This window comes from Bidens hawaiensis, unplaced genomic scaffold (assembly GCF_021521415.1).
Source record: "Bidens hawaiensis isolate Kalapana, Puna unplaced genomic scaffold, B.hawaiensis_p1.1 tig00011311_1, whole genome shotgun sequence".
Lineage (NCBI taxonomy): Eukaryota > Viridiplantae > Streptophyta > Magnoliopsida > Asterales > Asteraceae > Bidens > Bidens hawaiensis.
Genome location: NW_027491882.1, coordinates 249423 through 273337, shown reverse-complemented (window position 1 = coordinate 273337; position 23915 = coordinate 249423). Strand labels below are relative to the sequence as shown.

Genomic DNA, 23915 nt, shown 5'->3' with positions numbered 1-23915 from the left:
CTGCGCAGCACCAAGTGCTTCCTGGCTGGACGCCGCCGTGGCCAAGGCCTCATCTCTGTCGGCCTGCGCGGCCGCCAAATCCCTTTTCAGGCGCGCAACCTCGCTCTCCAATGATGATTTCTCAGTAATACTCTTGATGATAGCTTGGTCACGCGCCTCGGCCTGCTGTTCCAAGACACGCACTCTGCGCGCGTACTTGGCAACTTCGGCCTCCGCCAATTGCTGCTTCTCCCGCGCAGCCTGGAGCTCATGCCCGCGCTTGATGTATGCGGTGTTGGCACTTGCTCGATTTTCACTGAGCTCCGCCTGGAGTTTCTCAGCTCGCGCACGAGCATCAGACAGGTTCCAGGCGGCCACCTTAGCCTCTCGCTGGGCTTCCACAAGAGCGTCGCGTACTTTAATATAATCACGACGCAGCTCTTGGGAAGCAGCGAAAAAAGCCGACCCAGCGAAAACATGTTCGTTCAGCAAGTCCGCGCGAGTGCGCTCCTCTTGATACCTCCTTTCAGTAGGAGGCACGGCATGAGCCCAGAAGTCCTCGCATACGCCCATGGATTGAAAGGAACTTTCTTCATTAATATTCCATCTCGGGCGGTAAACGTGGTCACCTTCCTGCAAAAATGTAAGAAAAATCCTAAGTCATAAAACATACTTATAGGGAGATACGCGCAGCGGACCAACAAATCAATACATACCTGCGGGGATGAAGCAGGAATGTCTGCGCCAGCCCCACCAGAGGTCTGCGCTGCAAATACTTGCGGCATCGCAGGGCTGGCGCGATCTCCTAAGGAGTCTTCACCTTGAACCCCCTCGTCCTCCTCGTCTTCTTCAACAGGCCTCTTCTGCTGCGACCTGGAAGGCTCCAAACCAGCCTCGCGGGGAGGGCTACGTGCAGGAGGAGGCGAAGGAGGTCTAGACGCCGCCAGTTCGGCGCGCAACACCGTCTCCTGCTCCTTGGTAATCCCAATAAGGGGAGACTCAGCACTAGCAGGAGCAGGACCAGAACCAGCGGCGCCGGCAGCTGCGCCAGGAGTATCATCAGCAACTGTTGTACCAGCTACAACTCCTATGAACAAATAAACAAGGAATGGTTTATGACTAACTCCAAAAGGAAAAATTCAGAAGACAAATGTGCAACACTTACCTTGGCGCAACTCTGTTCGCGCGTCGAACATCGCCATAAAATTCATTCTACCCTTTTCAGAGGGTAGAACAGGGGACTTCGATGGAGTCCCCGGCGCAGCCGTAGCACCTTGTGGCGCCTGCGGCTGATCTGTTACCGACGCCGGCTCTGCAAACATTCAAATAACCAACGGTTTAATAATAACTCAATCAGATGAAGATAGGCAAAGTATACCTGTTGCAGGCGCGGCGCGGCTTATCTCTTCAGCTGCGCGAACGGAGGAGGCGACGGCACCATACCTCAAGTGGACAGGAGGTCTGCCCACTCTCACAGGCAGAGAACTTAAAGAAACCTTTGTGGTTTCCTTAGGTCTTTTCGTTTGAGCATGGGGATGAGCGACAGGGGTGTCCTCTTTCTTCTGTTTCTTACTGGCCCCTGCGCCAGATTTCCCCTTAGCTTTGCGCTTTAGTAGAGGCGCCTCCTCTTCCTCCTCCTCCTCCTCTTCCGCGAGCTCTAGCTCGTAGTTTTCAAGCGCATCTACAAAAACAAGCGACAGAACTGTTAATAAGCTTGGGTCTTCTAAAGGAATGAGCAAGAGTGCGAAGGCTTACCAGGCGCGTCACCGTCAAAGTCAAAATCCAGATCCACTGGGATGAACATGTCATCGAAGCGATCCGGGAAACCAACCTCCCCAATGCCAAGTTCGACGGAGCCGCCCTCCACATGTTCATCATAAGCGGCAAGGATGTAATCCTTGGTGACTGCGCAAAGACGAGTTAAATGATATCAGCAAAAGAAGGATGTTAGCGCAATAAAAAAAATAAAATAAAAAAAAAAAAAAAAAAAAACTTACACAACCCGTCGACTTGGATAACGGGCTCAAGCGCGCTGTCGGCCCAGAGCCTGCTCATGCCGACCCCAACCAGCGCCTCCTCGCAAATTTTCTTCGCGGGGGATGGTTCGGCGGTCAGTTTCTTAACCCATGCGCCAGTTGGGTTCTTGAGGACATCCTCATCCGCAGGCGCAGAAGTGATAGAGCGCATGGTCATACGGATGGGGATTACACCGGCCTTAATGTAAAAGAACCTCTCTGACCAGTCATGAAGGCTCTTGAATGAAACAGTGGAGCACTTCACCTTCTGACTGCGAGGAATAAAAGATATCCAATTGTCTTGGATCTTGGCCTTATAAAAATATTGAAAGCGCCGAGGAGTGGGTTCCTCGCGCTGGGATTTGCACATGAACTCAAAGTGAGTCACGCGCACGAGTCCAAACGGATGGACTTGGGATATGTGAATCCCATAGAACTTCAACAGTGCACCCACAAACCTTGTCATCGGGAGACGAAGGTTGCAGTGGCTGAAAAAGTGGCTATATAGGGATATATAGCCGGCAGGCGGGTTCGCCGCCGTTTGCCCGGACCTAGGCAACATGCAGCCAAACAGGGTGGGAAAACCCTGAGAGGTGATGAGGTTGTCGAGATCCGCCTGCTTCAATTTGCAGGGGATTTCATTCCACCTTTTGGTGGCCTTGGTCCTCCCTACCTCCTCCGATGTGGTTTCAACAACCTTCTTCCCCTTCCCCTTTTGCTTCAATGTCGACATCACCACAGATTTCACACGGCGTCTTCGAGAGGCAACGGAGGTGATTGAAGGGCTAGACGAGTATGAACTATCAGACATACAACTGTAATAGCTGATAATCGAGGATTCGAATCGATGTAAACACTCAAATCAGAATGTGAAAGCAGGAATTCGAATTTGAACAACAATAAAGATGAGCATAAAATTTCCTAAGGGCCTGCTTTTATAGGACCAGGAGAGAGAAAAGTGGCAGCTGATCGGATTCCACGCGCCCCCACTCGCAGGGGCAACCCAACGAAGGCGCGACACGTGTCCCTAACAGCTGTCTGAGGTGACAAACCGACCTGCCACGGAACAGACACGCGCCCCCACTCGCAGGTACTAACCAATGCGAACGCGACACGTGTTCAAGACAGCTGTGAGAGGACGTGAAAGGCAACTGTAGCACCTCGAGCACACGAAACGTCTGACACGTTTACGGCGCACGTCACCACCAACCAACCACGTGTTTGGACCTTTGGTTTTCAACAAAGTGGATAGAACTTCGCGCGATGACGGAAACAACCAAGAAAACGACAAAACCCCCTATAAATGGACAATTCAGTGAGTCTAATATCTATCTTACCACGCTCGCGCGAGATAAGACACACATTAGACTGGGGGGGCTTGAAGAGGTATGTACCCGCCTCAACACCAATCAAGGCGGGTCAACCCACAAGATAAAGACATTATCAAGGCACAAAGCCAAAACCTAGGCGCATGGCACATACAAAACATGCTCAGGCATCATATGCTCGCGCATCACATATGCGCGCGGCGCATCAACGCGCGGCGCATATCACATGCTCTTGCACATCACATATGCTCGCGCGTCGCATAGGCGCGCGGCGCACAATCGCGCGGCGCATATCACACGCTCGTGCATATCACACCTGCGCATGAAATATCTGCGCGTGAGAATAAAAAGAAGACTTCGCGCATCCTCAGGATGGGCGCATATCACACGTGCGCATAATCAACCTCGTCCTTATTCAAGTCAGGATTAGGGCAACCTTGATTGTGCACGTCAGACAATCTTCTAGAAGGCATCTTTTTAAGGAGTAAGAATATGCTGATATTGACAGCTGCCAAATGAAAGGTCGACAACTCAGCATGACACATGGGCTACCACATAATTACAACCAACGAGAAAGCGCCAGGTGTCCCAGAGGACACATGGCGCAGTGCGGTTGGAGGAGGCCAACGAGGCTGAGCCCAACCAGTGAAAACCCTAGCACTATAAATACAGCATCAACTCCACTTTGATGGACATTCATTTCACACTCAATCATTGACAGTTGCAAGCAGTGATATCACATTCAATCAGATTGAATTATATTCACTCACAGTCAGTTACAGAAAAAACACCAGTCACACAAATCAAGAGTATTCAGCGATCAGCAATACTCTTGAGATTCACTTACATACAACATTATTATCTTCTCCAAAAGATACTGATTCTCACGCCGGAGGGTTACCCCAAAGAGGACCCCTCTGTCCCTTTCTGAGGGGTAAGTAACGGCGCTGTTCATTTTGTAGGTGGAAGAACTCGGATCCAGAAGAACCATCGGTGAAATAGTTTAATCACACCCGAGGAAAGTAGATCTGCTACCAGTGAGTAGATCCACGTTTCTTCAACTTTTAAACATTTTTACCTACGCATGTGTAGATAATATAACCTTCACATAACTTGCACATGTGCAAGTTCTAGAGGTAAATGAAACTTATTCATATTTTGTCTTTAAGTTCAGAAATGATCAATAAACAATGCATTTCAACCATTTCTTATACTTGAAAAAAAAATTAAGATTGAAAACATAAATGATTTAGCTCTCTAATAAACAATCTAATATGTTAACTTTGTAGTTTAAACTTTAAATCAAAGGAGGCGTTTGGATGCGCGTTTTAAACTAACTTCTTATATCCAAACACTAGAACATGTGAATAAATAACAGAACAAGAACATAAACATAAGTTGAACAAAAACAGAAAATTTGGTTACCCAAATGATGTTTTGTCCTCTCCAGCAACGATTTTCGATACCGAGCCAAGACACTGGCCATTTGAGCTTCCCGTTCACCGGTGACCTCATCATCATCATCGGGCTCAGTCACCTCCAGACAACTAGTGTGGACATTCCTACCTAACACAATCTCCCTCGGTGATTCCTTCCCATTAGCCACCACCTTCTCACCATTAACTCCCAACGCAACAGGTGGCAGGGGATCCTTAATCACAGCCGTCGGATCAAAATCATCCGGCAAAGATTCAACAGATTCCAGTTTCAGCTCACGTAACATCATGTCAATAGTTTCTGCCATTAAATGCCTAACAAAAACAAAACCAACCGTTAGATTATTAGATGGATATATTAAACCAAACCAAACAATGGGCTACTATTATTGTTGATAGTCTGATAGATTATATGTTAAGAATTAATTAAATTGTTGTACCTTTGGATTAGATGAGGCGGCGGGTGTGAGTTTGATGAGGAGAAGTGAAATGTGGTTATGGTTATTGGGAAAGCTAACAGCCCTGCTTGCGGTGATGTATATATGTGTGAACCCTCGGGTGGGCAAAAGTGAAATTGCACTAATTTTGACGTTATTTTACTAATCTCGTGAAAATAACGTTAAAAGTGACGGACGGTTAATCAGGCATCATGTAGTGGCGTTGATAGCCGAAAGACAAGGGTACATGCACCGATTAGCCGGTGTCCCGATGATTGAGTGTTATGTGCCTTATGTCCAAGGCTTGATGCAAAACTACTATCGAGCCGGGGGTCTCACCGGAAGCGGCCTCTCTATCCTTATGGGGTAGAGGTAAGGCTGTCTACATCTTACCCTCCTCAAACCCTACTATAGCTTTGCTATTGGTGGGATATACTGAGTACGATGATGATGATGTTATTGGGAAAGCTAAAAGGAGTGATCAGATCTGCGATTTTTGTATATATATGTATGCTGACGAATGATTGAACGTCTTGATTCGGGAGTATGAAGATGGCTTATTTATAGTCCTTTCGGTCTTCAAACTTGTTGGCTATAGTCCCTACACTTTTTTTTATTCCTTCCTTCATAAACAGCGTTTGGGACTATGCCAGAGTCAGCCTTCCAGAGAGGAGATGCCAATCGTTCATACTGATTTGACGCTCCAAGTTAGGATGAGCAAAACAGCTACAGGTACCGTCGGCACAAAATCGGCACCAAGTTTTGAGTTTTCGGTACTGATACGGCACCGGTATTTTCCGAATGCTGCCTTCAATACAGATACCGTACCGATACCAGTAATTTGGGAAAATCGGTACCGGTATTTTCGGTATGACCCGCTGATCCCTACTCCAAGTTTGACTAACATAGGAACGCCATCAAGGAGAAAACCATCATTGTGAGGAAAAATCCTTGAGTCAAGTTTCGAATCTAAGACCATAAGAGATTAAGATCTTCAAACCTTAACCATCACTCTCGATGTCATTAGATCATAAGATCCCAAGCCTTAACCCTTTAAAAAGCACGTTGTTGATCGAATAAATAACTATTCTTTACTCAAAGATTGCATTTTATGTTTGGATGGACTACACACCTATTTTAGTTTAAAGTAACTTTGAGCTTTGACTTCTTGTTAATGGCATGTAGAATCTTGATTCATTAACAACCACGTCGTGGATCGAATAAATAAATATTCTCCAATTGAAAATATTGTTTCGGATTTTCTGATTGGATTATCTGAGAAAACACGTTGGTGATAGAATACATAAATATTCTCAACTTGAAATCATTTTTTACTTTTTTTATTCGTTGCAAAACACATTTTTGGGGATGAGCACGTGTTATTGGTGTCGAATCGGATTCTTTCGATATCAATTATGTGTCCATTTTTTCGGGTTTTTGGGATTTGTATTGTATCATATCAAGTATTTTCGGTGACCAGTTACCCATACCCATTTCAATGATTTTTAGTATCAGTATTTTTGATACTGGTACGGGAATGAAGTTCATCCTTGTTGTTAATTAAATAAATAAATATTCTCAACTTCAAGATAATTCTACATTTAAAATTTAAATGAATTAGGCACAACTTTAATTTGGTTTCGTGACTCTCGTCATCAATGCCATTTTATGAATGGTTTTTCTTTAAAAGGTGAAAAAAAATGTGCTCGTATGTTTGTTAAGAGAGTTTAAGTCAGGTCAAGTTTAACCTTTTGTTGTACGTCACCACAACTTTTTTTCTAAATTATAACCGTTATTATAGTTTAATTATGTTAACCTTATGTAGTAGTGGTTCTTAATACGTATTTTGATTAGAGTTGCTATAATTTGAAATATGGTTTTCAATGTGTATCGTCGTCACTCACTCACGGCACAATAGATAACATTGGACACAGGTTGCTGCTCTTGAAAGAAGATGTAAGGCCAAAAATGTGACTTGAGATATCAATGTGGCGAAACTCATTATATATATATTGGTTAATCAAAATGGTAATGTCGGCGAGAATTCCAGATCCGAGACGAGAGCTTCGATGCACGCGATTGGCTTCAATGGGAAAGATCTTCTATATAGTTTTTATTTTGCTATAAATAGGACTTTGTATTTCATTTTAGTGTGTGTTTTCTAGTGTGTAACAACCACCCAAGGGGAACTCACCTTAGGTGGGATCGGTTCTTTTAATGTTATGAATATTTTGTTACCGGTTACGGAGTCGTTCAGTATTATCTTTATATATTTGTTCGATCGTTTGTTTATACCGCACCCGTCTCGAGCAATTATCAAGAACAAAGCCGTTCGTTTGTCGGATCCGGTTATGGGACCTACAGAAGAGAAGAGGAAAAAGACACCCACTGATTCATCTCCGTGTTTGTTTCAATCAAATGCGCACTTACCGATGCAATAACTAACTCATATTAAAACTGTCTACATTAATAGTACGCGAGTTAAGCGTAAGATGATATTTAGTGTGTGTATATATATATATAATTGGGTTGGGCTTATGATTTTAATTAAAATACGCTAACAAGCAACACAATATTCTTCGGTTACAACTAATTACTAAAATTAGCAAGAGTTGAAACCAACAATCAACTTAAAAAAGTTGCTTGTGAAGTAATTGCAACTTCTAAAAATATACAAACCGACACGAATTTATTTACTCAGAGAGTATGGCCTGAATAATATATGTGTGTTGTGAATTTTTTTTACCTCATGCATTCTACTTTATATTTTTCAATAACCCATTATACTTCTTTTTTTTATTTTTTTGAGCAACTACACTTTTTAATCTTTCATTAATTTTTTACATTAACTTATAACTTTTCTTTACTCATGGTTCATTGGACACTCGACTCATTTACAAAATAGGCCTACCACAAGCACATAACACCGACGACAAACTTGAAGGCTAAAAAAATTTGTAACCACCTATGTATATACAACAGAGCGGCTCAACGATTTTAGAGGTCTAAATCAAACGAGGTTTTGTGGCTATTTCATGACAATTGTGAATAAAACGTCCATTATAACAAACAAGTCTACCACCAGACCAATACATAAGTTTAACTTTACTTTGCCCATTATAATATACATCTTTTTTTGGATTTAGAGGTCTTAATTAAGTGTGAGTCTAAAATCCTTATTTGTTTTTGCTGACCCACGGGTCAGCCATGAGATCAACTCGCCCACCTATTCGTTTTTGTCCCCGTTATCACCACCACCCCACCACCACTCCACCAGCAGTCTAGCCAGGGGTGCTAAAAAAATCCGAATTCAAATTATCCAAAAACTCAGATATCCGAACTATCCAGTAGTTATTTTGAAAATTTACGATTAGTTCGGATATATGAACTATCCGAAATGTTTTTTTATTTTTAAATAATAAATATTATTTACAAGTTTTGGATAATCTTTGGATATTTTGGATAATTTTTTGAATATTTTGGATAATTTTTGGATATTTTGGACAATTTTTCGGATAACTTTTGGATACTTCGGATATTTTTTTGGACACTGCAAATAATTTTGGATATTTGGAATATTTTTAAAAAGTAATTCTTTAAATTTTTTTATAATAATTATCTTTTTCCAGATTTTCGGACTTACGGTTCACTATCTGGTCGAATATCGAAAGTCTAGTTATCCGACTTTAAACACCCCTAAGTCTGGCACCATCTTCATGGCCGCCGCCGCCACTCCACCACCAGTGCCATGCCTGCCAGTGACACGCTCACCATTGCCACCCCCCACTCCGCACGACCACCACCTGCCACGCAGTCGTCACCATTGTCACTTCCGTCTCTGCCACCATCGCCTTCACCCCAATAATCATCACGACTACTTCCACAATCATTTCCATTACCGCAATGGCCACTGTAAAAATAGAACATGTGAACCTGTATAAGTATTTTTTTTTCCCTAACACGATTCCTCACCTAAACCCACATCATGTTTTATAAGAAAGATAGATTGTATAGTAATGTAAAACAAGAAGCTGTAAAAGCAAAGTGACAAATTCCAAGGGGTCAGACTTGCAAAACGGATGAAACAAAGATCCCAACACCATTGGAGCTTGGAAGGGGCTGGAGTCTCATATCCTATCCTCATTGCTAATTATGAAAGATATTTCTACACAAGATCAAAATCAAAACCCTAACTTATCCGATTGCCATGGCTGCGGTGTCCACACAAACCCTAGGCACCGACTTCAACCCATGGACAGCATGTGGCGCATTGTCTTACTCTGTAACAAGTGCACTAAACGACTCAACTCGTCCGAGCTCTGTCCGTATTGTTTTTCACATGTGGTCAATCCATCTGACTGCTTCAAATGCAGTGATTGCCAGCATAGTATTCATAAGGATTGCCTTACGCAGTATGGTACGGAGGATTTAGGGCTTTCTGTTTGTGTTGATTGTTGGATTCCTGATGCCTTTGGTAATACTTCAATTAGGGCTAGAAATAGAAACCCTAAGGAGACTGATTTGTGTGTAGAGGAAGTGGAAAGGAAGGTTGCGGCTGCGGCGAAAGCTAGTGAGACTGCACTGATGAAAGCGGTGGTTGCGAAGAACGCCGTTGAGTTAGCGAAAGGGATTTTGAGTGTTGTGAGCTGTAGGAAAGTTGTAGGGGGTGGTGAGATGGAGGGTGTGGATGACGCGCAATTGTCGGTTTTGTTGCACCGAGCGATTAATAGCTCTCCGAGGATTGCTAGGTGTGCTTGGTTTGGGAGGTCGGTTGGAAGGGATGATGTGTCGGTGACGTGCTATTCGAGAAGGTGTGCGGGTAAGGATATTCGCGGTTTGGATGCTTCGTTAATATGCTATTCTAGAAGGGATGATGCGCCGGTGAAGTGTTATTCGAGAAGGCGTGCGGGTAAGGATATTCGCAGTTTGGATGCTTCATTAATATGCTATTCAAGAAGGGATGATGCATTGGTGACATGTTATTCGAGAAGGCGTGTGGGTAAGGATGCTAGCACTTCGGGTGTTCCGTTAATGTGTTATTCTAGAAGGCGTGTGAAGGGTTGTTTTAAGAAATCCGGATCTTTGAATGCACCTTCTTCCAGAAGGCGGTCTTGCAGTAAAGCTTGTTTTCAAGATGGGGAGTGTGAGTCTGCTAATGGTGACAGTTGCCAAGAAAATGATGTGGGAAGAATTGGTATGAAGCCTAATAGATATATGCTAAAGTACTACAGAGTTGGAAAAGGTAAACCAAGGCCTTCACTTTTTGTTAAGGACTCTGCTAATTTGTGTGGTGAAGGCATGACTGATACTAGGGATTGTGATAAGTTTGTTGATAATAGAAACCGCTTTTTGTTGAAATACAAGAGAATTTCAAGATCTAATCTTTCAAATCATCCAATGGAATCCACAACTTTATCTGATGCGAGGCCCTGCTCTGCTTCACAATGGGAGCTTTCAGTTTTCAGGTATTCTAACTGTAGTTAGTCGCTGACAGTTGATAGTAATGAAGTTATGTACTAATCTACTATGTATCTATATGAGTGTTCATTATCTGTTATCTATATGCATGATATGAAGCTTCTCTATAACCGCAGTTCGTTTTTGGTTAAAGATGAATATGCTCTTGCTCTTTGCATTGTTGTGTCTTGTGTGTTATCTGAGGTACTTAAGTTACTGGAATTGGTGCCCAAATATGATCTCTTTCATTTACCATGCTCTCTAATAGTTTTAATCCAAGGAAAAGCTAGATATAAGGTTCTTGTTGTGTGCCTCGTGTCTACTTTAGCCTGTGTTTTAAAAGCCGTGCCGAAAACACAAGTTACATATTATATAATTGTGTCTGTCACTCTATAGTCTGATCTTTTAACCTCTTTAGTAATTGTTTGTGTCTTTGAATGTGTTAATCAGAGTATTTTCTGCTACTTGCTCTTTAGTTACATTCTTTTAATTGACAATAAATAAAACTAAACATCAAAGGGTTCTCTAGTGGTCGATGTCTGTTAATGAATTGAAGTTTTGCTTAAGAGTCTACCGGGTCTGGTTAGTTTAGATTTGACTATAAAACTATACTGTTGAAACCTGCTTTATTGCACTGCAAGTGTATTTGTGTTGCTAACTGGGCATACGTGTTTATATGAATATGTTGACCGTGCGTCGTGCCTCCTAATTGCCATGTGACATAGTAACTCTGTGATAAAAAATATGATGAAGGTTAAAAAGGTACATGAATACAAAGAAAACATAAGCTTTGCATAACGAAAGATTATGGCGTCGTGTGAATTCTATAATCGTTCAATATACATATATTGAGGTTCCAATTTTAGTGTGGAGTGCACACTTCTTCCAATTTATTAATCTTGGCACTAGATTCTCTAAATTCATAATTATGTTTATGCTAGTGCTATCCTACACAGCTATCCACCTTCCTAGTGGTTTTGTTATTACCTTTTTAAGTTAGATATTAGGAAAGATTGTAAATTAGTTATTGTTAGAGAAGCATCATGCTTATCAATTGCTTTATCAAGATTATATGGTTTGACTGTATGTGATAGTTTTATCAACTTATAAGTAGATTTAGTACCGGTTTTTATGGGAATATTGGTAAGTATACTTTTTAACAGACAAAAATTCTTCTCTGTTTCATAAGGTCCATTGATATGATATTTTGCCTTTAGTATAGCTTCCACTCTCCTTTTATATCATTTAATTAATTATAGGAATATATTCCCGCTACCTACTCCTCATCCTAATTTCAATATTTAGGATTCCACAATTCATGAAATTTTAAATGTGTAATCACTGTATTTTCACTATGTGGCGTGTACACTTTTGATTTTCCCCGTTCATCGTTTGCATGGGAATATTATACTAGTTATGTAATTATCATGAAAGTGCAAAAGTTATCTATGTGCTATATTGTTATGTTATACTCTATAATCTACATATACACTATTCACCTTCACATTTAAAGCTATTACTTGCAGACTAGCATTGGTTATAGAGAACTATAACTTCAAGTTCTCTTCTAATCTTTTTGGTTGTAATGTAAAATGTTATTGAATTAAAACTTGATTCACCTTGAGGTAAAATACATAGCACATTAAAATAGTCTGCCGCTCTAGCTAATGTTGATACTTCTATGGAGTATCTACTCTGTGGGATGAACTGATCAGATGATTTTTAAGTGGTAAACGTAGAAAGCAGAGGTTTGCATTTTTTGGGTGATTCATTTCCCTCGTAAGTGGTCTTCACTGATCTGAGCGTTAATTTGTAAATGCGTTGATTTGGTTTATCTAATATGTTTGCGTGCCATGTTACATGTAATACGTTTATTCAGTTCAAAGAACTTGATCACTTCTTTTTTGCTCTTTTTGGTGTTAAGAGTTTTTTAACTGCATGTTTCGATAAGGATTTCTGCCTCTCCAGATATAGGTTTTTCTGCAAAAGGTTCCATTAGAATGTGTGAGCGTTAAACCCATTACAATTGTGTCTATATGCCTAGTTATGATCCATACTCGGGTGACTATGATGGTGCATCTAAACTATTATAAGGATACGTCTAAATCATTTATAATTAACCGGAGACCTCATGTTGCCTTCTTGAATGACTTCACACAAATGTGCACAACACCTTTTATTGTGTAAGAAATAACCGTTAATAGTCAAGTATAAGGGATTAAGGGTGCACCAACATACCTATATGGGTGTTAGCCACAACTATCTGTAACAGTCAAATTTTATATAGAAGAGAAGCATCTAAAGTTGGTGTTTTCTTAATCATTGACCCCTCAAATTAGTGTTGTAACAAAAGAAACAAAATAACCCGTAACGTTTTCTCGAGCTGGTGACAGCGCTGCCTCTGTCGGCTAAAGACGCAGATATGGTTAAATAGATTTTTGGAATATTGGTTACTAACCGTAACCGGTTATTGGTTAAAGGGTCAAACTGGTTACGGTTCCTAATCGGTTTTTTTAATGGAAAATCCCTAACCTATGTAACTGGTTCGGTTATAACCAGTTAACTGATAACCCGAAGAGTAACTAGGACCAATTTAGTCACGTTTTCATGTTCCAATTGAACACTTTCCGTTTTTGAGTTAATCTGTTAAAAATAAATTTGTTTTCATTAACCATATTAACCTATATTCTGTAAACCGAATTCTATGTGAAAATCCCTTTAGGAACAGGCTTCTCATATACTGGTTACGGTTTGTACTTTGCACCTCTACTAGTGAGTAGTGGTTGCTGGTGTTGCTATTAGGTTTACATAAGGAATAAAATAAACATGATGTATGTCCTATTTATTAGCCGGGCATTTTGAATTTAGCCTTGAGGTCCAAATTAAAACCTAGTATAAACCTCTTTATATAGTTATATATGCAAGAAAATTTGTTAGGACTTGTAAGTTTACTAACATTTGATAAGACACCAACTCACTATAACTAGGGCATAGGGGTGTTGTTTGAGTTTCAAGTTTTTTTGTTCAGGTTATTTAGGTTTTGGAATTTTAAGATGATATCTGAAACCCGCCCGAATCTCTATCGGTGTTATCTGGTTTTGGTTATTCAGGTTGTGGTTTTATCGGGTCGGGTTAATCGGTTATTCGGATTTCCATACGAATTATATACTAGTAAAATTAAAAGAAAAACGTACAATGAGAAAAATAAAGTAACATAATCATCTTCACTCATAATGTAAAAAACCAAAAAATAAGGCAACATAATCCGAAAACATTAAGGAGTTATTTTACAATGGCTCAATAGATACAACCAATTAAACAATATGTTATGTGATTATATATCATCCATGTAACTAAGTTTATGTTTAATATTTGTTTATTTTTGTATTAGTGATACCAAATTAAGTGATCTTGATATGCTCTATCGTGTAACAAATATATCAGGGAAGTAGCCTACTTTTCATAATCATCTTTATTCTGGGCTATGTGGATTACACACTCACTCCAATTTTAAATCATCTTCCACCATTTGTGGACTATACACACTCCATTTCTGTTCTATATTCTTTTGAGATACCGTTTCATTTTTAAAATGAATGAATTGTGGCAGTCGTGTGGATTCCACATAACTTTATAATTTATTTATGGACTGCAATGCAAACTCCATTTATGTTTTATTATATTATACGCTTGAGTTGTATTACTTTTCCGCCGCATCCAACTAAATATATGTGCTTAATTAGTAACACCACCTAAAAGTTTAGAAGATCGCACCTCATAAGTAGACAGTATAATACATACATGCTGTTAGGGGTGTGCAGCGGTTATGGGGGTTTAACCATAACCATAACCGAATTGTTGGTTAACAATCAGTTATGGGTCAGTTTTGGTTAAGTTCGATTAATTTTTGTTTTTTTTGTTTTTTGTTTTTCCCTTTATTCTAGTTGAATTTGGTTCGGTTATGGTGTTCCAAGCTTAGTTATAGACAGTTGCAACATAAATTTAAATGTTCGAAGCTGGAAATACAGATAGAAAAGATGAAATTAGAGGTATAAAATTTGGAAAATCCTAAAAATAAAAGGTTTGGTTTCGGTTAAAGTCGGTTAACGGAGACACTTTAACTGTAGCCATAATCGCATGGTCAATTAATCATATTCACTTAACCATAACCGTCGGTTTTGTTCGGTTATGGTTAATTTTGGTGGCTTACAATCTTACATAGTCTCCTCTTGTGGAACTGTTAGTTATTTTTATTTATTTATTTATTTATTTTTGACTGTTTGCACTTATGATACACTTTGAAGATCAAAATGTTAACTGACATGAATAATTTGAATAGGATAAGTTGGTTTAAGGAATAATTAATAGTCAAGCTCCCAAAATTTCTTGATCAAACTAGCATGAAGAAATCAGAACACAAGTGTTAAAATAACTAACAAATGGAAGATGATCACATGTTCATCTCAGCTCATCTCATTATGTACAAGGATATATAATAACATGCTATATATATATATATATATTTCATTACTGGATTTACCGGCCTGTTGCAAAGTAGATTAGTAGAAAATAATCAAGAACATTATGCAAAGGCATTTGTAAGTTGTAAGACTGTCAGCATGGGGACAGAGACAGGATTCTATCTATTTATTGGAATAAATGTAATTATTGGAGGCTTGTTGGTTGTACACTATTTTTAACTTTCTGCACTATCTACAGTTACATATAGATTATCTGGGAATGTAGAGCCACGCATACATACTATATATCCTCTATGAGGGACTCAATCTTTCACAACTTGCTTCATTTTATCACTCTCTGTGGCATAATATTAATATCTTCTTTTCTTCTTGCACCACAATGGCTGCACAAAATGATGTATGCATTCCGGTTTCTGAGGAAGATTTCAACTACTCCCAAAGGGGCCAGTGGCTTCGTGCTGCTGTTCTCGGAGCTACGGATGGTTTGGTTTCTGTATCGTCCCTGATGATGGGAGTTGGAGCAGTGAAACATGATGTCAGAGCCATGATTCTTACAGGCTTTGCTGGTTTAGTTGCTGGTGCATGTAGCATGGCAATTGGTGAGTTTGTTTCGGTATGCTTCCAACGAGATGTAGAAGTGGCTCAGATGAAGAGAGATAACAGAACCGAGAAAGAAGCGTTCCCGAATCCCGTTCAGGCGGCTCTAGCGTCAGCGGTTGCATTTATGTTGGGGGCCATGGTGCCTTTACTTGCTGCTGCTTTTATAGTGGACCATAAGGTTAGGCTTGGTGTGGTGGTGGCCACAGTGAGCTTGGCTCTTGTGGTTTTTGGGTGGATTGGAGCTTATTTAGGGAGGACTCCAGTAGTGAAGTCTTGTTTAAGGATTGTGGTTGGAGGGTGGATGGCTATGGCCATTACTTTTGCATTAACCAAGTGGATAGGCTCTACTGGACTCTAGTGTTTCCCTATGTTGTATTTTCCCTGTTTAATATGGCATGGTTGCTGTTGATATAAGAACTTTTCACATATCTCATAGTTATGCATTGGATCGAGCAGTAGCAATAAAACATGATATTTGAACAAACACCTTGCTAGAATCTTTGTTGCATTAATTATTTTTTTTAAACACGAGTACACGACTCACAAGCTTGACCCAGATCCAAACCTAACCATGGACTCGGTATTTAAACTAGAACAAAACATAACCTACTATGACTCAAACCCTTTAAATAGCTTACTAAACCTATAATCATAGACTGTTAAATCGAATACTAATACTATATATACATCTAGACCCAACAACTTGATAAACACAAATGGATTCCAACTTATCTTCAAATTCTTGATCGCGGCTTTACATGTGAAGCTAGACGTGCACAAAAAAACCGGTTCCGGAACCTAACCGGTGGAACCGAACCGGAACCGGTTCCAGTTCCAACCCGGTTGGAACAATACCCGGTTTTGGTATTTTTGTACCCGAAAATCGTACCCGGTTCTAATATTTATATGTCAGTACCGGTCCCAAACCGGTTCCTACCCGGTTATTAATTGGAACCGGTTTGGTTCGTACCCGGAATAACCGGTTCCGACGGGTTTTTTTGAAGGGTCAAACAAAAGTCAAACTAGCCGTTGGAACCGGTTCCAACGGTAATATAGCCGTTGGAACCGGTTTTTTTAGACACCAATTAGCCGTTGGAACCGGTTCCAACGGTAATATAGCCGTTGGAACCGGTTTTTGGGCCAAACCTATATATAAGTTGTTTCCATTACTTGTTTCACCACCAAACTCAAAAACAAACTATAATACTACTCCTTTTGCAAACCTCTTTTCTAAAAAATAACTATTACTAACATTATTAAAACATAAACGATACTAAACATAACATCTAAAACATAAAAAACAAAGTCCGTCGTTTTAACCCGGGAATACTTATTTTTGGGTTGTAGAGCCGGAAGACTCTCCCACTTCCGTTTTTTTAGCTTCCATTCTTCTTTTCTCTCGACAATACTTATTCGTATGTTTTCGTAATGTCGAGTTGGACGCTGCTTTAAGAAACTTCGAGCAATATTTGCAACGTGCCAACTCATGTGAGTCGGTCATGAGACACAAATCGTAATGAACCCAAACATCGGGGCATCTTGTTGTTTCGATCACCATAACAACGTCATCATTGGTTGCCATTTGTTGTCGGTTTAAGGTTAATTGTGGTTTGGAGTGTGTTTTATAGTTTTGGGAGTGGTTTAACAAGTACACAAACAAACCTTGCTATTTATAGAAAGAAGATAACCTATTTATAGTTAAAAAACCGGTTCCAACTGTCTAAAACGGTTATATAGCCGTTGGAACCGGTTCCTAACGGCTATAATGTTTAAATTTAAAAAAAAACCGGTGGAACCGGTTTTTACGTAAAAACCGGTTCCGGTTCCAACCTACCCGGTTCCTAAAAGATTGCATTTTTGGGCATCGGTTCGGGTCGGGAACCGAACCGGTTCCTGACTGGAACCGGTTTCATTTTCTACCCGGTGTGAAAAAAACCGGTTCCGAACCGGTTCGGGTTTTCAAGGTGAACCCGATTTGTGCACCTCTATGTGAAGCCACCTAGATTACGATTAACTTCCAATAAACTAATCCAATGATCAACTAAAAGTAAAAAAAGAAAATGACCACCTAGTATGAGCTCTATGTCTGGAGACAATCATACGCATGCTATTCATATAAAACGATCATTGATAGAGAACACAGATGGCCGTTTATGTTGTATCTGATGGTTGTTTTGACTACCTATTGACGACCGTACGTCTTTGTGCCCATCCGATGGTTGCCTTCTTTGTGTTAGTAAATCACGGCAGCCCTTGCACGTCTATTTGGTCTGCCATTGGGCGTGTGGATGAGCATTAGCTCTGAGTGTGGGATTAGATGTCAAATGGTATGAGAATAGTTGGTCCTTAATTTTATGATTAGTTGGTGAACATGTTTATTTCTAAGTGTGCTGAAGTTAATGTCTATTTTTCCACATTCCTCTATTATTTCGATGTCACACTTAACAACTTTAGTGTGGAACTCTCCTTGTAATTTAATTAGCTTGGAATTAGATTCCCAAAAACCGATCTCATCATTTCTTTATGCAAGTGCCATCCTACACAGGCTTCCACCTTCCTAGTGATTTGTTGTGTCCTTATCTAGTATATGCTAGGGTATTATGGTACATGGTGAATTAATTGTCTAAGAAGCACCATGTTCTCTCCAATAAATATTCTATTATGATTATAATCTTGAATGGTATTAGTTAGGGAATGAGTTCGATACCGTACTAGTACCGAAAATCCTGATCTCGAAAATCGTAAATTTTTGATATTGGTACTAAAATGTTTGGTATCGGTTCGGTATCAGTATTTAAGGTAAAATTCAGGAAGTACCAGTACCGTACCCTACCGGTCCCAAAAACTCAAACCCTTGGTATCGATTTCGGTACGAATATCAAATTTGCTCATCCCTAGTATTAGCTTCATTTTGAGATTTGTAAACGTTCACTTGACTAGCTTATACACGAAAATCCTACTCTACTAATAAACAAAAATAATGATGCTTGTGTTTTCTAACAACATCCAAATTTAAATTCCCCCTAATTTATAATCTCTCTTCTCTTTAATTTATGTTATCCATGGATAATGGGTGAAATTGATTTGATCCATGAGTTATAGCATGGTTTCTATAAAAACTTTTAACCATTAAAACTATGATTAATTGTAAAAAAAAAATTGGGATCCTACAATTAAGGTTTTTTTTTGCTAAATAAATATAAAACCGAATTCTTTGTTTTTTGGAATCCGTCAATTCGAGTTTTTTTTATTTCATAAACATTTATCACATAATCAATTTCAACAAAATAAATATGATCATTTACAAAAACAACTTAACCTACAAAATGTATGAATAGGGAATGCTTGTGATAAACTACTGATGCTGTAAATAAAGAGATTTTTTCAAATATGTAAATTTGAGATTCTAGATTTCTTATCATTTGCACTATAGATTTCATTTTTTTTATATTTAATTTTATGTCTTTATTTCAAATAACGAATTTTATTATTTTTTGCACTTAACAAATCTCATGTAATATAAAAAGTTAGCAAATCTATAAAAATACATACAACAGTCTTTATAGATGCAGAATATATAATGGAATGACAATTGACAAAATATCTTTTGGTAACATACTAACATATAATAATTGAGCAATGAAAAGTTAAACCGAAATATCAACAAAACACAATAGATAACTAAATTATAATTTATTATTAATGGAATATTGATGTTACCTGATAGTTACGCTATCAGAGTTGCTGCCACAACCATCACCGTTATCGCCACCATCACGACCACCGCTGTTACCAGACCACTAGCGCCACTACCGGCGCTGCTGTCACCATCACCTCCACCGGCATTATTTTTTTTTATTTTGGTGAATTCTCTTTATTTTGTCACTGAGTCAGCTTGAGTACATTTTTGACGTAAATGATGCTTATTTTGACAAAATATATAATATTCAAAAATTAATTTTCTTTATTTTTACCATGCACCGAGTACTCTCTGAGTAATCCCGAGTACTCACAACTCCCCAGTCGGTCACCCGAGGTCCGCCTAGCGACATTTACAACCTTGGTTCTTAGCAATTGTTTTGCAAATAAAATTTGATCTTTAGTTTTAGATTATCTCTTCAGTCTTTTAATTATTCGTTTGTGACCGATTTGAATGAGGTATCTGTTTTTTCATCCAATCCTAACTCACTAATAGAAAACTGATTTTTTTTTCCGACAGCAAATCTTTGGGTAAAAGGCGGCTTGCGATAGTTTTGCCACAAAAGTATTCGGTTGCTAACTTCATGACCTTTTTTGATGGTACCACATTTCAAAATATGTCAGTAATTGGTCTCGCCAAGGGATCATACTGAAGGCCAAAAACGTAGAAAATGAAAATAAACCACGTCAGTAATCCCTTGATAAGTATTACAAAGTTGAGATTATCAATGACAGCTGCCAATGAACCACTAACGTGGGTAAATCCAAACTTAATTAGTTAGTTAGTTGTTGTCTGTAGGAACTTATTTCCATTGGTCAATTCCTTGGCAATTTATGCATTGCTGATGACTGAGCATCCTTGATGGATCAGCCACCTTCATTAGCAGATCACCATAAGCAATTTGTTTTTCGTTAAAAATTTTATGTTATGTACTTATGTAGTTTGCGGTTTCTATGTTTCGTGTGTCATTGTGGTTCCTTCCCGAGTTTTGCACGTCCCAATAAATACGTCCGTCAGTGTCCAATATATCACCAACGTTTAGAAAATAAACGTATATATGCGTAACTAGTACGCATATGGTATTCAACACGCCTTTGACAAATTACTCTAATTTATCATAACTGCAACTATTTACTTATTTTCTCGAATTCATTAATATTTACTGAGCCGTCCATTACTTAAAAAGTAATTGCGTCTTCTTTTACCTAAGCGTTTAAATTAAGTAGATAATAAATAGAAACACGAAAAATAATGTGTGAACAAAATCTCTCATTACTCATTAGTATTGTTGGATGCAAATGTGAAATTACTGTATTTACCCAAAGAACATATAATTGAATTGTCAATTGTTACAAATTGTACAAAAATGGTAGCTACGCAATAAGTTTCATCGACTTCACACAAAAGCTCACAAATAAGGCATGTATCATTTTTGCAAGTATCTATAATATGAAAAAATTAATTGTATGTATTCATTGATATATTATCAATCATACATTTATTATATTTATAATGTTCCTATGTTTCTTTCATAAATCATTTTCACCTTATATGCCACTTAATTATCTCTTGTATTATAATTCACATACACTGCATAGGAAGAATGAATAACATGTTAATAGGAATGTCTGTCATGATCATATCATGTTCTATATTAATTGGGATTTCAGAAGCTCGTCTGAAAATTGGGTTTTACAGTAACACATGCCCGGATGCAGAATTCATTGTTCGTGACGTTATTAGGGATGCAACTGACTCCGACCCAAAAGTTCCTGCACAAATGCTCAGGCTTCACTTTCATGACTGCTTTGTGCAGGTTCTTTAGTTACTCTCACTCACTATATAAGCACATAATTTTTTTGGTTTTATATGGCTTTTATATTTGATGATAATTCAGTTGAGTTTCAGGGTTGTGATGGATCGATTCTGATCGATAATGGACGGATTTCAGAAAAAAAAGCACCTCGGCATCAAGGATTGAAGGGCTTTGATGTGGTAGAAGAGGCAAAAGCTCGGTTAGAGTTTGAGTGCCCTGGTGTGGTTTCTTGTGCTGACATTGTTGCCATTGCTGCTAGAGATGCTGTTTCTATTGTATGTCGTTTATTCTTCTTCAATTACAGTTTTTTGTGTGTTTGTGTGGATGATTTGATGTTTGTGTTTGGTTGATATATATATATAGAGTTTTGGGCCATTTTATGAAGTTGAAACTGGTAGAAGAGATGGATTTGTTTCAAATAGATCATTGGCTGCCAGGATGCCTGATATTAGTGACTCAGTTAAGCTTCTTAAACATAAGTTCTTTGAGAAAGGGCTAAATGTTAAAGACCTTGTGGTTCTCAATGGTAATCTTCTCTTTCGTTTCCTCTCGCTATACATACACATATATTGGATATGCATTTATATATCTATATCCCATGCGGCCATGCAGATTTAGTGGCGATGCATAGTTGGTAGACATTTTGAGAGGTAAGAACTTGGAGACGTTTTGTAACATCTCCCATCACTCAAACACAGTATCTAAAACATGGCTGAAAAATAATTGATACTTTACATTAACCAATGGGGTTGGTGGCCCATTGACAAAGATATAACCTTAAAAAAAAAAAGCCTAGGAGTTGGAAGATCTTGGGTAGAAGTATCCCAGATGACATAATTATGTCATTCAATTCAAAAGAAAAAAGATCGATGGTTCCATGCATGAATGCATGGACGAACCTTTTAAGGGGCGGGAGGGGGCACTAGTCCCTCTGTTTGTTACTTTTGTTTTTTTTTTCTTTATAGAAGTATAAATAGCTCATTTAAATTACTTAACACAATTTTATGTTTAAGAAAATAAATTATATGATACGTTAAACGTTTATAAGTTTCAAGCCCCCATATCTAAATGCTCAAGTTTCTGCCCCTTCTAAATTATGTATTGAAGTTCCGCCACTACATGAATGAAAAACTAAGGTTAAGTTCCTAGGCTAGATACACGAAGGTGAAACGGCCACAACATCAAAATGCTTTATAGACAATAGCTTAATTAATAAACATGTTGGTCCTATCATTTTTTCAAAGTGAGCAATGTTCACGTTTTGCATGTACTTGCTAGGAATTTTATAAGACATTTCTAACATATATATTTGTTTTGATTCAAAATGTCAAACACAATGAGAGAAGTAATTAATTCACTATTATTTATTTACTTTATGATGACAAAACTTTTAGGTGCCCATACTATTGGTACAACCGCGTGCTTCTTCCTTATGGATCGGCTCTACAATTCCTCGCCGCGCGGTGGTCCAGACCCGAGCATAGATGAGGATCTCCTTCCAGAACTGATGGACGCCTGCCCTCCAAATGGAGACATAGATTTCAGGGTACCGATGGATCATAATAGCGGTGAAACTTTTGACACTCATATCCTAGAAAATATCAGGAACGGCTTTGCAGTGTTACAATCTGATGCGGAGCTGATGGACGATCCAGTGACAAGACATATTCTGGACTCGTATTTGGGATTTACCAACCAATCATTCCTACCATCTTTTGAAGCGGATTTTGTCGAGTCCATGGTGAAAATGGGTCGAATCGGAGTTAAGACCGGTCGAAGAGGAGAGATTAGACGCGTGTGTAACACGTTTAATGATTAGCAGAACTGTTTCTGTTATATTTCGAAGTGAATCTATGAATGGTTTATAAACAAGTGATATTATTTAATGTTATTATGAACAGATCAGTGTAATTATATGTTATGTTGATTTGTATTTTTGTAGAGAATTTGTATTGATAAAATATATAGTTGCTTTAATGTAATCATGAGTACATGAGAAAAAATTCGCTCCGTAATTAAAGTCGTAAGAAAGATATAAGTAAATGTTTTGGTATAAAAGTTACTTATGAAATTATTACACGTTTTAATTAAGGGGAAGATTCATGTATATTTTAATCTTAACATGAGAATGTAAGAATTAATACCAATTTATAAAAAAAAAATGAGAACGTAAGAAACAATATCTACTACAATACCAATCTATATAAACAATGATTTATAATAACAAAGAAAAAAACCTAAAATTACAACAAAAGAATCAAAATTAAGAACAAAATAATAACAGCAAATACCAATAAATACTTATAACAGCAAATTAAAAAATCTAATAATAACAACAAAATATAATAAGCAAATACTTAAAACATCTTATAATAAAAAATTAGCAAATACGAACAAAAAATAACAACAAACACCTATAAAAATAAAACTAATAATAACAACAAATTGATTACTGTTATGATATTAAGAATAAAATATATTTGATCATGTTTCTTTTAATTAACAACAAATGTATTTTAACTAATAATAACAACACATGTCCTTCTCAACCTTTTTGAGGCCCATCTCATCTTTTCCTTGGTTGGTTTAAGTGAATTCTTTAATTGACTTATTTTAGTATAATAAAATGTCAGAAATCGTAAGTTTCACCTTATTAAACCCAATCA

General features: G+C 38.4%; 1 protein-coding gene and 1 pseudogene across 1 annotated transcript; both read left to right on the top strand.

Moving 5' to 3' along the window:
- Positions 1 to 15512: 15512 nt before the first annotated feature.
- LOC143537725 (vacuolar iron transporter homolog 4 pseudogene) lies at positions 15513 to 16115 on the top strand (annotated as a pseudogene).
- A 4908-nt stretch (positions 16116 to 21023) lies between these two features.
- Positions 21024 to 23068, top strand: LOC143537724 (peroxidase 43-like). The gene is made up of 4 exons (XM_077031430.1): positions 21024 to 21249; positions 21342 to 21524; positions 21613 to 21775; positions 22644 to 23068. The coding sequence occupies exons 1-4, from the start codon at positions 21037 to 21039 to the stop codon at positions 23066 to 23068; spliced, it is 984 nt and encodes a 327-aa protein (XP_076887545.1). The 5' UTR covers positions 21024 to 21036.
- Positions 23069 to 23915: the final 847 nt, after the last annotated feature.

What these genes read in the sequence shown, in the direction of transcription:
- LOC143537724 (XM_077031430.1), top strand. Translation starts at nt 21,037, where the DNA reads ATGAATAACATGTTAATAGGAATGTCTGTCATGATCATATCATGTTCT. An exon ending in TTCATGACTGCTTTGTGCAG is followed by an intron (nt 21,250 to 21,341) that starts GTTCTTTAGTTA and finishes GTTGAGTTTCAG; the next exon opens with GGTTGTGATGGATCGATTCT. An exon ending in AGACCTTGTGGTTCTCAATG is followed by an intron (nt 21,776 to 22,643) that starts GTAATCTTCTCT and finishes CAAAACTTTTAG; the next exon opens with GTGCCCATACTATTGGTACA.